The sequence below is a fragment of the Paramisgurnus dabryanus genome, chromosome 6 (genome assembly GCF_030506205.2).
Source record: "Paramisgurnus dabryanus chromosome 6, PD_genome_1.1, whole genome shotgun sequence".
Taxonomy (NCBI): domain Eukaryota; kingdom Metazoa; phylum Chordata; class Actinopteri; order Cypriniformes; family Cobitidae; genus Paramisgurnus; species Paramisgurnus dabryanus.
Genome location: NC_133342.1, coordinates 13,096,580 through 13,111,784, shown reverse-complemented (window position 1 = coordinate 13,111,784; position 15,205 = coordinate 13,096,580). Strand labels below are relative to the sequence as shown.

General features: G+C 37.3%; 1 protein-coding gene across 1 annotated transcript in view; it reads left to right on the top strand.

Annotated features, from left to right (window-relative positions):
* The window catches only part of epha4b (eph receptor A4b), a 186,350-nt gene that overhangs the window by 161,034 nt on the left and 10,111 nt on the right, over positions 1-15,205 (top strand). The window contains exons 12-13 of the mRNA XM_065267044.1: positions 10,343-10,404; positions 13,238-13,447. Coding sequence (XP_065123116.1) covers positions 10,343-10,404; positions 13,238-13,447 — 272 coding nt within the window. The remainder of the gene's footprint in view (positions 1-10,342; positions 10,405-13,237; positions 13,448-15,205) is intronic.

The window sequence follows — 15,205 nt, the reverse complement described above, 5'->3', positions numbered from 1 at the left end:
AGTTAATGTTGTTAATAAAAGAAATGCTGAATAGCAAAAACCACCTTTGAAGGTTGTTATGCTATCTTATTATATTTGTTTTAGCTTAATTTGTGCCTCTCTTATTATGTTGGTCAGTTGAATGTTAATTAGATCCAATCCATGTTTAGTAAAAATAATTTGATGCAGAAATAAAATAGCTAATAGACCAACTGTATAGTATTGTATACAAGTGTTTAATATCCGTATCGGCATCGGTATCGGCCAGAAGTTGTCTGTTTAAATCGGTATTGGTATTGGCCCAAAAAAATCCTATCGGTGCATCCCTAATTATAATAATGTGGACAGTACTTTAGCAATACTGTCAAACATTGCTGAAAATTAAATAGTTATATGTAAGAATGCTTTCGTTTTTTTACATCCAGAATATTCTGTGTGTTTGTTTTCCCTTTATGGCTTCAATCTTCGCCTGCCGTTTCGCACTTATACATTTGCGGCTTATTGGAGTTGTCTAAATTGCATCTCAGTCGTAGATGGAGATATCTTACACTGTGTTATGTGTGTTAGGAACCTTTAAGAGTCTCATTATCTCATCGGTAATGAAAAGAGCTTATCAGAGAACTTTAGCTTTCACCAGACGCCAAACAAAGCCCTTTTCTTTTAAGTGTCATTATGACTGAACAGCCTTCTCCATCTCTCGCTTCGCATTACCTATAGAGCACAACAATGAGAGTTTGCATATTTATGACCGCATGAATATTAATAATTTAAATAGTTAATTGGATGTGTTTTAAGTGTCATAAATATTCAGCGGCGCATATGAAGAGCGAAGTCTCTCAACATTTCTTATTCATTTTGTGCTTCGTTCTTCCTCTCTAATGCGGCATGCTAATTTTGACCTTTTGTTAGCATTGGGTTGTACAGTTAACGGACTTATTTTCTCCGTAAATTCAGTTTGCTTTTCAGTTTGAAAAGGCAGACGCTGCCTAATTGCCTGTCTTCCAGTTATAAGTGGTGTATTTATGTCATGAGCAAATATCAGAGGCTCGGGGTTAAAACTCAGTTCAGTATCTCCAGAAGTGCACAGAATTCTTTGGAGGAACAAAGTAGCAGTTGAAGTGAGAGTAATGCGTCCATCATTTAGTTGAACTTTAACCCCTTTGTCTGATTCTAAAATATATTTTATTTATATTTTGAAAAGTGAAAGAGTTCAGAATAAAGGTAAATGACATATGAAGGAGAGAGGCACACTCTGTAAAGGGCAAAAAGAAAAGAAAAGGAAAGTGTGGGGGTCCTAATTGTAAACATGATATCATGTCATGTCACGCTCCAAATGGATGTGTGCTGGGGCCTTATATAGTTGTGAATAGTTGCACATATGACTGCAGAGAGAGGCAATTTCACAGATCACAGCTCAAGAGGTCAGCGGCTGCAGGAAAAAAATAGCAGAAGGGATGGCTGTAAACCTTTGACCTAACACACTTATCAAAACTCTATGCATTACAATCTTGCAGTTGTAATTGCATCTCACTTTAGCCCAAAGAACATCCTCAAAATGTAAATCTGGAGGGCACCAATTTATTTACATTTACGTACATGAATTTGGCAGATGCTTTTATCCAAAGCGACTTACAGTCCATCACAAAGTCCCTGGGATTGAGCCCACAACATTTTGCTTTGCTAACACAATGCTCTACTACTGAGCTACAGGAACACTTATTTTATTACAATTCGATTTATCAATTTAATCACTATATTTATCATTAATAAGGTACACTGTAAAAAAGTTTTGTTGGTTCAACTTAAAAAAGTCAGTTACCTGGTTGCACTAAATTAATAAGTACATTTTTAAGTATACAAGTAAATACGTAAATTTATCGGTTCAACTTAAATAAAACAGTTTGCCTTAATATTTAAAGTTAATTTAACAAAATATTATGTAAACAAATACATTTGTAAGGAAATAAGTACATTTGTTAGTAAATAAGTACATTTTTAAGTAAATGTGTTGGTTCAACTTAAAGTATGTTACCTGTTTTTTAAATGTTTAGTTAATTTAACTTGAAATATTAAGTAAATAAATACATTTGTTAGTAAATTCAACTTAATAAAGTTACCTGGTTGCCTAAAAATTTTGAGTTAATTCCACTTAAACTATGAAGTAATGAAATACATTTTAAGTAGGGCCGGGACTTTAACGCGTTAATTAAGATTAATTAATTACACAAAAAATAACACGTTAAACATTTTTAACGCATTTTAATCGCACTTATTTTTGCACCGCAGAACATTTCTCATTGGATGAGTTTCGGCGGACCGATTATACTGGAGCACCAACTAGCGTTCATGACTTCAGACAACAACAAACCACAGTGAACATGAACGAAGAAGTTGATGAGATCGCTTTGGTTGGCCCCGTGGATGGGAATTTTTTTTATAAAAAAACGAACGGATGTAAGTGTCGATAAGAGCATGGTTGTGTGTAAGCTATGCAACAAGGAATTCACATATCACCCGCAGCACATCGAGCCTCAAGTATCATCTCAATGCAAAACATATAGCAGCTAGCGTGGACGTTAGCCCGACTCCGGGTACAGCGACTTGGTTGAACAAAAATAAACAATATTTTGTTGCTTAAGCTTATGTATTCAGTCATTATTCATGGTATACTAAAAATCCATGTTAAAAAATAACTTTTCAATGTTCTCAGGTCAAATATTTATATGTGATTAATTTCAATCAATTAATTACAAAGCCTCTAATTAATTAGATAAATTTTTTTAATCGAGTCCCGGCCCTAATTTTAAGTATATTTGTTAGTTCAACTTAAAACAAGAAATTTACCTGGTTATCTTAATTTTGAATAAATTCAACTTAAAATAAAGTACAAAGTACAAGTAAATAAGTACATACGTAAATTTATTGGTTCAACTTAAAAAAGTAAGTTACCTGTTTGCTTAAAAATTTGAGTAACTTATAGAATAAATATATATAAATAAACACATTTGTAAGTAAATTAGTTAGTTTAACTTAAAAAAACAAAGTTAGCTAGTTGCCTTAATATTTTGAGTTGAATTAACTTATTAATTTGGCGTGCTCTCCAAGGGGAGGGCTCATAGTGTGAAATTTTAGACACCACTTTGCGCTGATTTGTTGGATCACATGACCATGCTCCTCCCCTACTTAGTGAAATAAACTTTGTTTAGTAGTAATATGTGACTCACAAATAGCAATATTTGCTTAAAAATTGATATTTCCAAAAGTGTCAGACCCCAATGCTATCATTCAGAGCAGAATCCTGTAGACATTTTATTTTATGCACGCGGTCCAATCAACAGGCTTTTATCAGAACAATGTTTCAAACCCTCCCTCTCGCTTTGATTGCTCCTATTGTTGTGCAGATAGCGGGTACGGTACGACCAAAAGAAAGGTTTCGAAATAACCCTTTTAATTGCCATCTCGTCATTTGTCAGAAAAGTTGTGATCTCCCAGTATCTCTCATCTCCTCTTTTATGTGCCAACAATCGCCTAATCTGGAAGCATTCAATTCGGAGGACGCTATCATCTCTTCTCATTTTGTTCTTCCTACCGCAACGTTTTCTCTCTCGCCGCATTTAACGAAGTGGCTGCTATTTCGAGAACCCGTTCATTAAACCACAGTTCCTTTGTTTAGGGGACAATGAAAGTTTAAAGTCTTGCCGAGACTCTTGTGTTAAATTACGTTAACTCTCGTGTTAGATTTAGAGCTGTGGGTCCTCCTTTGGGTCTGTGTGCTTTTCCTGCAACGAGGACTTGGAAAGCAACTCAGTGCTAAGTACATTATGTGTCATTTAGTTAAAGCACCATTAGGAAAATCAATAAGATTGTAAAGTTAAAGAACAGTCTCTTTTGTTCTTTTCTTCATAATAACAGAGCGACCCGTCGGGGCAGTAACCTGGTCAATATGTCTTTGATCCTATAAGTTAGTTCCCCCCTATATATATGCCAAGAATATAGGGAGATACCGTGATCGAGAATGAAATCTGCCGTTACCAGGGTAACCGCTGCCGAAATCAAACAGCTTTAACGCGGGGTGTAAAATCAATACTCTATTTGCAATAGGGGTTCTAACTTTATAGATGAGCCAGCAGAGAGAATGGGCCAATCTGCTAGCCTGATTTGAGCTTGTTAAGTGATGTCAGTCCTGGAGTCCTCATGGGGGAGGACTGCTGGCCAAATGTATGTGGTTTACCATTATACACACACTAACATATGTTTACACACATGGAGTCAAACTTTACAGCGCACATATGGCCTTGCTTCTCTCTCTCTATACACAATTACACAATCTGTTTGATATCTCTCTTCAAAATGCAACAAAGGTTTGTTTCCATTAAGATCAGGCCTGAACTGAATCACATAGACATCCCATTACAGAGATGAGGAGTTTATGTGATATTGATTACCTGGGCACTGAGTTTCTCACAGGTATTCATTTTGTCACTAAACTTGTGTTAAAAACATGTAGGTCAGAGGAACTCCACTGGGAATAGATTTATCAAGCACTTTTCCCCAGTAAGCACGTATAGAGTTCAAGAGATTCCTGGCAAAACGCCTTTGACGGCAGCATGCTGTGACAGCTTTATATAAGTGGATGTGATTTTTAAGTTTCTGCCCTACATATCAGAAAAGAAGCAGACCTGGATTCATGCTGTTGGGTTTTTGCCTTCAGAGTTTGCCAGTTTATTGATGGTAAATCTATGTTAAATTTATTCACTTGGCTGATGCATTTTGAGAAATGCATACGAGATTGATTAAAATTGATGTTTTTTAAAAGTTTAGTCTAACTCTCTTAAGTGCTCAGTGAAGAATTGTGTTTTTAGAGGTTTTTTGAAAGTTGAGAGTTGATGTCGTATGAGAGTTACTTGTACTATGGGGAACCATGGAAGGTTTTTAGATTATAAAAAGATATGAAAGAAACGGTTCTGCTAAGAACATTTAAGTGAATGGTTCTTTTGGGAACCAAAAATAGTTCTTCTATGGCATCACTGTGAAGAACCTTTTGTAGTACCTTTATCCACCTTATTTTCACCTTATTTTTTTTCCTTCTTTGTGCCAGACATCTGTTTCATTAGCCAAGCGGTAGAAAACAGTGTAGTGAGATCATGCATAAAACATGATTAAAAACAGTTATGGTAAATATTTACTACACCTGCCATGTATGAACCAGTGTGAGGATGAAATTAAGAAGTGGCCTGATATATCATATGAAAATATATTCATTGCATTTCATGTTCACCCGTCATGGGTGACGGGTCTTCAATGTGCAAACAGCACAGATACATACCAGTATCTTTACAATGGGAAGTCAGTCGAGTGTTTGTACATGAAATAACATCTTAAGATACTTGGTAGCCTACAATATTGTAGGCTTTGACCTCTGACGTCAACCAGCAATGTGACGCTCCTTACCATGTTTGAAAGATTCGATCACAATGCAATGCTAACAGGAGTTAACTTACAGGCTGTGAGTCAAAGCGGGAGGAATTATGATAATGTTGGTCTTCTCTACATCACCAATCCCAGAAAGTAAACTGTTGCATACAATCTGTGTGTTTGTTGTAGTCCAAGAAAAGTGATTTACGTTTGGAGATGATAACTTGCGTCATCGTTTACTTTGAAGTGTGTACCTTTTGCATATCGTTAACATGTACTAATACACACTTACACACCAAAGGAAATGTAAAATCGTGAATCGAATAATTGGTGGTCTTTAATGCTATTTATTTAATGTTTATGGGAACAAAAGTGCACACATACATGTAAAAGCAGTACTTTTTACATTTTTAGAAAATTTTCACAAAACCATGATATTATTGATAATTGTGGAGATTTTGGTCTCTATAACCATACAAAATTTTTATACTGCCAGTTCTACACCTTTATTTATAGTAGTGATTGTGAAAGTCTTTTTCGCCATGCAGGGTTTATGAAGGGTTATCTTTTTGGAAACATTCAAGAAAGAACAGGTCTTGAGGGGAAAATCACAGAGATATGACTGCCCTCTTCATAAGACATGTGATGCTAATACAGGAAGCTTTTAGTGAGTTCCATTGTTCACTTTTCAGATAGCGTATGGACCGCCAGACAGAGATGCTATTCGTCCTTTTGCTGTTGTGCAGTAACCTTTTTGTATCTCATCAGGAAAATTTGCCATGTCAGATGTCCGGATGATAGCCTGATAATGCATGAATTAGAGGGGAAATTAAAAAAGCCACTCAGGGTTGCCAGAGATTAATGTCAAGAGACAATCTTGCATTCAGGGTTGTGTTGTAAAGAGCTCATAATAGGAAGTGTTTTATTAGGCTGAAGTAATCATGGGCATAGGTTGAGATTAGCTCTTAAAAGCATGCACAAAATCAGCACTAGATGACCTTTTAAAACATTTAACAGAGCAGGGATTTCATAGAAGCATTTAAGTATGAATATCCATTGTTAAATTGAAAGGTGCTAAAAAAAGGTTTTTAACAATGACTTCGAAGAAGAACTATTTTTGGTTCCCAAAAGAACCATTCAGCCGAAGGCTTTTAAAAGAACCATTTCTTATCTTTTTTATTTAAACAGAAAGGTTCCTTGGATGATAAGGGTTCTTTATGGAACCATACAGCCGAAAATGATTCTTTTATGGCAGATGTGAGAGTTTAACAGGTTTGGGTTTGTGATGGTAGCACTTTTATCTTTAAAAAAAGGTTAAAAAGTCTCTGTAAGTTATTTCAGAGCAATGTTTCTAAACACATTGTTAAAAACTGTATTGATGAAACACATTACAAAGACTGTAAACTACGTAGTGCTTAATTGTGGAGTTACAGTGTGTTCCTAATTCTGTGTTCAGAATTATTTGGGCAGGGCTAAAACGGTTCCTCAGTCATGCACTGGAGCCACAGAGCATGGTCCCACCTTTAAAGGGACACTCCACTTTTTTTGAAAATATGCTAATTTTCCAGCTCCCCTAGAGTTAAACATTTAAATTTTTACTGTTTTAGAATCCATTCAGTTGATCTCCGGGTCTGGTGGTACAACTTTTAGCATAGCTTAGCATAATCCATGAGCATTGTGCTAAAAATAACCAAATAGTTTTGATATTTTTCCTATTTAAAACTTGACTCTTCTGTAGTTACATTGTGTATTAAGACTGACGGAAAATTAAAAGTTGCGATTTTCTAGGCAGATATGGCTTGGAACTAAACTCTAATTCTAGCGTAATAATCAAGGACTTTGCTGCGTAACATGGAGGCGCAATGATTTTACGGAGTGCCCAAAAATAGTCCCCTGCCATTGGAAGTTACCAAGGGGACTATTTCAACGCTGCGTAATATCATTGCGCCTCCTGCAGCCATGTTACGGCAGCAAAGTCCTTGATTATTACGCCAGAATGAGAGTATAGTTCCTAGCCATATTGGCCTAGAAAATCACTTATTTTAATTTTTCGTTGTCTTGTTACGCGATGTAACTACAGAAGGGTTTTAAATAGCAAAAAATATAAAAACTCTTTAGTTATTTTTTAGCGTGATGCTAATGGTCTAATCAGATTCAATAAACTGTGCTTAGCTATGCTAAAAGTGGTATCGCCAGACCCGGGGATCAGCTGAATGGATTCCAAAACGGTAAAAATCAAATGTGTAACTCTGGGGGAGCTGAAAAAAGAGCATTTTTTCAAAAAAAGTGAAGTGTCCCTTTAACACAATCACGAGCATCCATTCAGGTTGTAGCAGTATTAAAAAGATGAGCAGCTTTCCCGCGAGTTTGCATGGTTTTAGTGCCGACAGCGGACATGCCCCCAGCGTTTGAGACATACAATCCTGTATCTGTTTTCCCAAGATTTTTACTTATTTTATTCATTTGGAACTTTTAATCATTCAAATTTGGCTGGGTGGTTAAATATCCCATTTGTCCTGTGGATTTGGTATTTGTTATCATCACAAATCCGAACCCGTTAAACTCTCACATCTGCCACCTCAGTGTATATCTACACATACAGCCGAGGTTTACCGGATCTACGCTCTTTCTCTGGGCTCCGCTCTAGGCTGTTACTCTGAGGTCCGAGCACCGGGTGGCTGCTGTAAGCCTCTCTGATCAAATCCACCACCTCGACCGCCCGCTCATTCAGGATCAATGCAGTCTTTCTGATTAAGCGCTAACACTCACACATTCACATTTCACACACACACACAGGCGGTGACATCAGATGGCCACCCGTCGCTGTACCATTCCCAGAATGTAGTGTGGCACGACCCGCTCTCCCTCTCTCCGGCTGACAGCTACATTAGTCTGCTACAGAAAAGTAAAAGGGAATTGGATTTTTTTCCTTTTTCGGACTAGACACGGTGGGTTAGGTTTGGGGGTGTCGGGAAGGCATTTATCTTGGTGAGATAGTGATTTAATTTTAGGTGATGTATAACCGGGCCGGTTGCCGTGGTGATGCTCCGAGGGGCGATCAGACCAGTTTTTCGCAGATACATACAGACACGCACGTACGGTGTATACACGTACGCCTCTCACGTCTCCTGACTACAGCAGATATATTTCAGTATTCCAGAGTGGAGACGTGAGGAATATAAGTCATTTATCTGCACAGACTCGGCTGCTGTTTACACAGCAGCACTGAGAAGGCAGCTTACATCAGGCCACAACTGAGCACTTATGTCTCTACAAACACTGATATACTGACAAAGATACCGTTTACCCAGAATGCACTAGTTCATGGGAGAGTACCCAAAGACGTTCATCTTTCTTTCAGCATGGTGAAAACAAACAGCATAGCTTATGCTGATGTAGGTCATCTTGCTTTGTTCTTGTTTGTTTATTTTTTTGTATAAATGATAACGGCAAAACTATTATTAGTTTACATGTGTAAGATTACCAAAGGAGAAAATGTGAACCTGTCTGTGAAGCCCAGGGTTAAGTTTTATAATCTAATGATGATTTTTTTTAATCTAATGATGAGTTTTATAATCTTATGAGATTAGGAGCCATTGATTTTTATATTGAAAATACAGTATAATAATAATTTTATATTGTAAACAGTGGCGACCGGTGACTTCTTTTTTCGAGGGCGCTCAATGCGAAGCTTGTCACAAAATGTATGTAGCCTGTCATGTGTGTGGTTCGTAATTTCAAAATATGTGTTCGGTGCGTCGAGTGATCCTGTGTGCATCACGTGTCTTGTCAAAATAAGTGCCTGCTGCAGACGCGTCTAAAGGGTTTATGATAAAAGAGACACTCGCGTTTGCCAGATACTCCCATAATCTCATGCGTAATCACAGTTTACTGTTAAGGGAGTGTAGTGTCTAGCGTGTATTTTATGAACGTGAGCGTCTCTATTATCATAAACAGTTTTGACACGTATGCAGCAGGCGCTTATTTTGACAAAACATGTGATGCACGTTTAACATGACGCAACAAACACATATTTTGAAAACATGAGTAACACACAACACTCCAAACACATATTTTGACACGAGCCGCCACAAATTGTAAATCACAAAAAATGACACGCTTTTTACAGTACATGTAGGATCTTTGTCCCATTAATATAAACTATTTTCTTTGAACATGTAAGGTTAAAGTATGGGCAAGTATGGTGCATACCAACATTCGACGTGGTTGTTTTCTCCAATTGGATTTGGATGAAAACTCTGTGACCTTTAAGTGATGTAATTAGTTTATGACTCGCCAAGTCAGCAGAAAGTGTTTATTTAATTCCATCCCTTTATTTTAGACATCAACTTGCTGACAAAGTCTTGGGGTAGATTGGTGCGATGGCAGTACGCCCATTAGTATGTGTGTTTTGTAAGTACTGTACTTAAAAGTCGGTTACATGCCCCGTTGTCTACGATCTACAGACAACCCCAGTGCATCCTGGGAAGTGAAAAATAGTGTAGATTACAATAAAAAATCTGCTTCTCGCTACCTGCCATCCATCACCGCTCGTTCTTTCCTCAACAGGTGCTGAGCCCTCCCATCGGCTCTCATAGACCGTCCTGCCCGCCCGTCACGACAACAAAGCGCTCTAATTGGTTCTCGGTGGATTAGCCGGGGTTAATTAACTGCCGTCTTTGATAGTGGAAAGCTCTGATGAAGGTCTGTCACGCTGAATAATGGGCCTGCCCGGGAGAATGTGGCCGGGCTGTAGCCTCCTCTCTTTTCCCCTCCATCCCACTGTTTCAGCATATCAGCGATAAAGGATTAATGACGCCATTACCACGATTTATTTCTGTGTGGCGTTGTGTAGAATCATCAATCTTTCGGGACGTTTTATGTTTTTTGCCTTCCATCAAGACTGTGATGGTAAATCTTGTATTCTCTGTTTTTTTGCTTTCTACAGGCAAGCCGGTGATGATTATTACAGAGTATATGGAGAACGGATCCTTGGATACTTTCCTAAAGGTGAGAAAGCAAAAACGTCCATTGCACCAGTCCACACTGATGTTCACGTACCATTTAAGGTGATACCTTACATTTAATTACTTACACCCAATAAATGAGCATCGCTCAAGGGTAGAAGCTGCGGACACCTCCCTGAAAGTCTATTACTGGAGGGAAATTAAGCATGGAATTGTTGCCAGGCGGAGACAGCAGATTCAGGTAGCACACAGTCCTTTAGGGTTTTCACTTTTGCTGTGCGCTGTACAGTGAACGTGTCAGAGTTAGCATTTTTAAAGTTGCTTTTTTTAAGTTTAACACCGTTTATAAATAGTTTAAGTTTCTTAATTTAACCAAAACAAACACGACAACACAAATAGTAACTTACTTGGGGATATATATTTATTTATATGATTATTTTTGTTGTTGGACATATTTTCAGCTTTTTTCAACCTATTTTCAACCAATTTTCAACCAAGTTGTTTCTGTTTACACAATAAATAGTTGTTTGTTTTAATTAAACCAAAATAACCTCACGTGTGCACGCGAACGTGTCTCTCTGGGCAGGAAGTGAATGAATGAACTTGGTAAATTTACGATGAGGTTACGCTTGCTCTGCCATAACGTCTTTGCGATCCTTGCTAATTCATTACTGCCTTTGTCACCCTGTGGATCGGACCATGAAATTTTATTACACATAGCACAGATATATTCTCCTTTAAGTCCGGACTTGTTTTAATTGCCTACACTTTGAGAAAATGAAATGAAATCTGACACCCCCACCCCTAAGAAAAGGCCCTGCCCGAGTCTTTCGATCTCTCTGCAGCGCACATAATGAATGCCATAAATACCCCCTTAGCCCACATAAAGAGCTAATATAATTACAGGGTCCGTTTTATGGCTAATAGCTCATAGTTCGGCCACCCAGCTACATGTGTTTAATTAGAGGACTGATCAGTGAAGTATCACTTACTAGTACAAAAACAAAACATTTCTCTCCGTCTCTGTATCTGTCTTTCTCTCTGCTCTTACTGTAAGTAGGAGAGCTTCTGCCGTTAGATTGATAACATCCAGTTGATCGGACCGAGCAATCAATCAGCGGGCACATTTCACAAAACACAGCATAATTAACTTATCCACTATATGATGCATGAAATACAAGTGCATGTTTCAGATTGATGTTGCTCGGAGGGACAAAAGTGGGGTTTTAACAAGATTAGAGTACCGCACTGATATGGAGATTAAGACATTGGGCTAATTGCTCTTTGGGAAGATGGTTCGTTCAGGCAAAATGGATGTCAGAGCTGTTTTGTTATGCCTACAGAAGCACCAAATCCACATGGTTTTACATTTATAACGGCCTGTCAACATTATAGAAAGGATGGCAGAAAGCGCTGTTAAAACACAGGTTAAAGTCTTTTAAAATAATGAATATTAAGGGTAAATCCATTGCAGCTGCGTAAACGGAGTGGATAAAAAGCATAAAGTTTAAATAACGCTAATGTATAAAAGAAGCTCCAACTGAGCAACATTATTCACTTTAGATACAGAATTAGTTTGAAGGAAGTGAAATATATTTCTTGGCTCTGATCAGTTCTTTGATCTTAAAGGTAATGTGCATAATTTCTCCATTATTACTTGCGAAGAGATTTTCTTGTTGTTTAGAAAAAGATCTACACTGTAAAAAAGGATTTGTTGTTTCAATTTAAAACATTAACAGGCGATTTCCTAGACAGGGATTAGAATAGTCATAAATAAATGTAAGAGCTGTCAAAAATGAAAACCACATGCACTGACATTTCTTAAAATACATCAGTGCCCTTTTTTTTGCCTGAAAATGTTTTAGTAAGGCATGTTTGTTAAAACTAGTTAGGTTTCCTAATTAAACTAAGGCCTAGTCCTGGTTTAAGATAATCCCTGTTTCAAGGGAAACCACCCCTATGTGTTCCTGCTGCCTTCAAATTTTGAGTTAATTCAACTTAACAATATTAGTTAATGCAAAAAAAAATGTTTTATGTGAATTAACTGAAAATTTTAAGGCAGCACAAACACTTTAATTAAAATTAAATCTTTTTTACTGTGTAAAAAATAAATTACAAAGTGCTTTAAATACCAATCTGAAAAGTGTCTAATGGTATGAAAAAGATATACCGTAGTTAATGCCAGAACCATATAGAGAAAAATATAGTTTGTCGAACACTGTAAAAAGTGAAATGTTGGATCAACTTAGAAAAATTTAAGTTTCTTCAACTTAACGTTTTCACTTTAAGGGGACATATCATGAAAATCAGACTTTTCCATGTTTAAGTGCTATAATTGGGCCCCCAGTGATTGTACCAACCTAGAAAATGTGAAAAAGATAAACCGAGTAACTTAGTTTTGGTAAACCATTCTCTGTGGCATGTGAAAAAATAGGTAATTGAAATTTGGCTCCCCTTGTGATGGTCAGAAGGGGATAATACGACCCCTTAATCTTCACTATCCAACCACAGCACTGCCATTTAGTGCAGAGATTACCTCATTTGCATTTTAAAGGACACACCCAACAGTTTTGCCAACAAATTTAATTTTAACGTGTTATAATAAATTATCGGTGTGCTATTTTTAACTAGAACTTCACATATGTACTCTGGGGACACCAAAGATTTATTAGACATCTTTAAAAAAGTCTTGTGAAATAAGTGTTTCCACCTAACATATAAGTTGAAACTTTTTAGGTGTTACCAATTGAAGTAATTTTTTAAGTTGATCCAACTTTAACTTTTTACGGTGTAAGAAAAGGATCCTGCCTTTTATGCCACCTTGTTTTAACATTCCATTTGTTAACACTACATGCGATGTCTGTGTCTTTTCCTAGAAACACGATGGGCAATTCACAATCATTCAACTGGTAGGAATGATGCGTGGTATCGCATCAGGCATGAAGTATCTGTCTGACATGAGCTACGTCCACCGTGACCTGGCGGCACGCAACATCCTGGTCAACAGCAACCTGGTGTGTAAGGTGTCGGACTTTGGCCTGTCGCGGGTGTTAGAGGACGACCCTGAAGCTGCTTATACCACACGGGTAAATCACCTTTTCATTTATATGTGGTGTTTTTGGTTGTCAAACTGGTATTGACACCATCAATGCTATTCACTTGGAATACAGCTAAACCTTGATCTGGTGTCTCCGAATAAAAATGTCTGCCGAATGCAAAAATGTGAATTTGTAACTCATTTGAATTAGTACAAAGTAAATCATATTAACGTACACTGGAAAAAATGGTTCAATCAATTTATACATTTTTTTTAAGGTAAGTTTATTAAGAAATATTTTTTTCTAAAAAAATTTTTGAATGTAGCTTAAATAAATTGTTTGCAACCACTTACCTTCAAAAATTTTAGTAAACTGAAAACATTTTTTTTAGTGTACGATTATTAGAAAAAAGCAATAATAAAGCCCAATCCATAAACCCAATGTCACTAAGGCGAAAGCAGCTTGTAAGCAATTATACAAATGAGCCACCTTGTAAAATAGTTATGAATTGCCATGAGATTGTGTTGAAAAAATCAGTTTAGTTAGAATATCTTTTCATCTAGTTTTCATTATCGTCTCATGTTTTATCTCATTTCAACTAAAATTACTAGTCCTTAAATAATAAAAGTCCCCTAACGTCTCTATAAAATGTCTCTGATGTATTCAAAAGTGTTTTATTAGGTAAAACAAATGAGAAAAGAAAAGGACGGATCGAAAGAGATTCAAGTTGACTTTTCACTCAGGGGTCAGTTTTTCTCTCCACCCAGTGTGTATTAATTACATCCTTTTCTGACTGGACAACAACCTCCAAACCTCCTACGCTGCCCTACCCTTTTTTAGCCATCTCAGCTTTGTAATTGGTGAGCACCCTGTGGATGTGTATCAAGGCCAAGGGCGAGACGGGGCGTAAGGGTGCGTCTGCAAAGTCATTAGTGTCCACTCAGGTGGACAAAACGTAGACTCAGCAGGAGAATCTGTTGTCACATGCAAACAGGCGAGGGCAGTACCTCTACAACCCTGTACGGACACCCCTGCCGATTGCTTTTCATATCGTGTTCAAACGTGCGTGTGTGTGTGTCTGAGGAGAATGTGTATTGAGGGAGAGAGTCTTAAAACAAAAGTGGCTCTGACATTCAACGCCCCTTTCCCAGTTGCTTAAAGGGCTGAAATGGCATCAAGATAAAAACCCTGCAGGCCACGCGAGGCAACCATTTATGTTGCGTGACTTTATATAATTAAAAAAAAACTGTAAAGATTGCTTTTTGAAATTCTCTTTAAATGATTTTACCCCATGGGCCCGAGTTTGGCTGTTTGGCACTCCTCTCACGTATGTCTATATAGAGTACAGCCGGTTTGTCTTTTGTTTGACTTTGACTTTCCAGAAATTAACTACCAGCGACTGCAGCTATTTAAAAAGACATTTAGGGAAATATAGACTTCACCATAGGGGTGAAAGAGAAAGGAACAAAAACAGCCTTTGGATCGTCATTCTGTGTATCTACAAGAGAGATGTCGCAGAACAGCAGTTGGTATAGCAGTCTAGTATTTCTGCTGGAAAAACAAAGCAAAAATTTTAACGCATCCTTAGGAAGTTCTTCGGCTGGTTTAAGCAGGTTTACATTTACATCTATGCATTTGGAAAATGGGTCAGTGCCAAAACGAATTGGCAAGATGACAAATTAAAAAATATAAAAAACTTGTTTTAAAACCACGCATCAGGTTTATTTCAATGCACATAGTTTATTTATAATAATTTTATGCAATAAAAATTACATTTGCACCACTTTATGAAAGTCAAGACTGAAT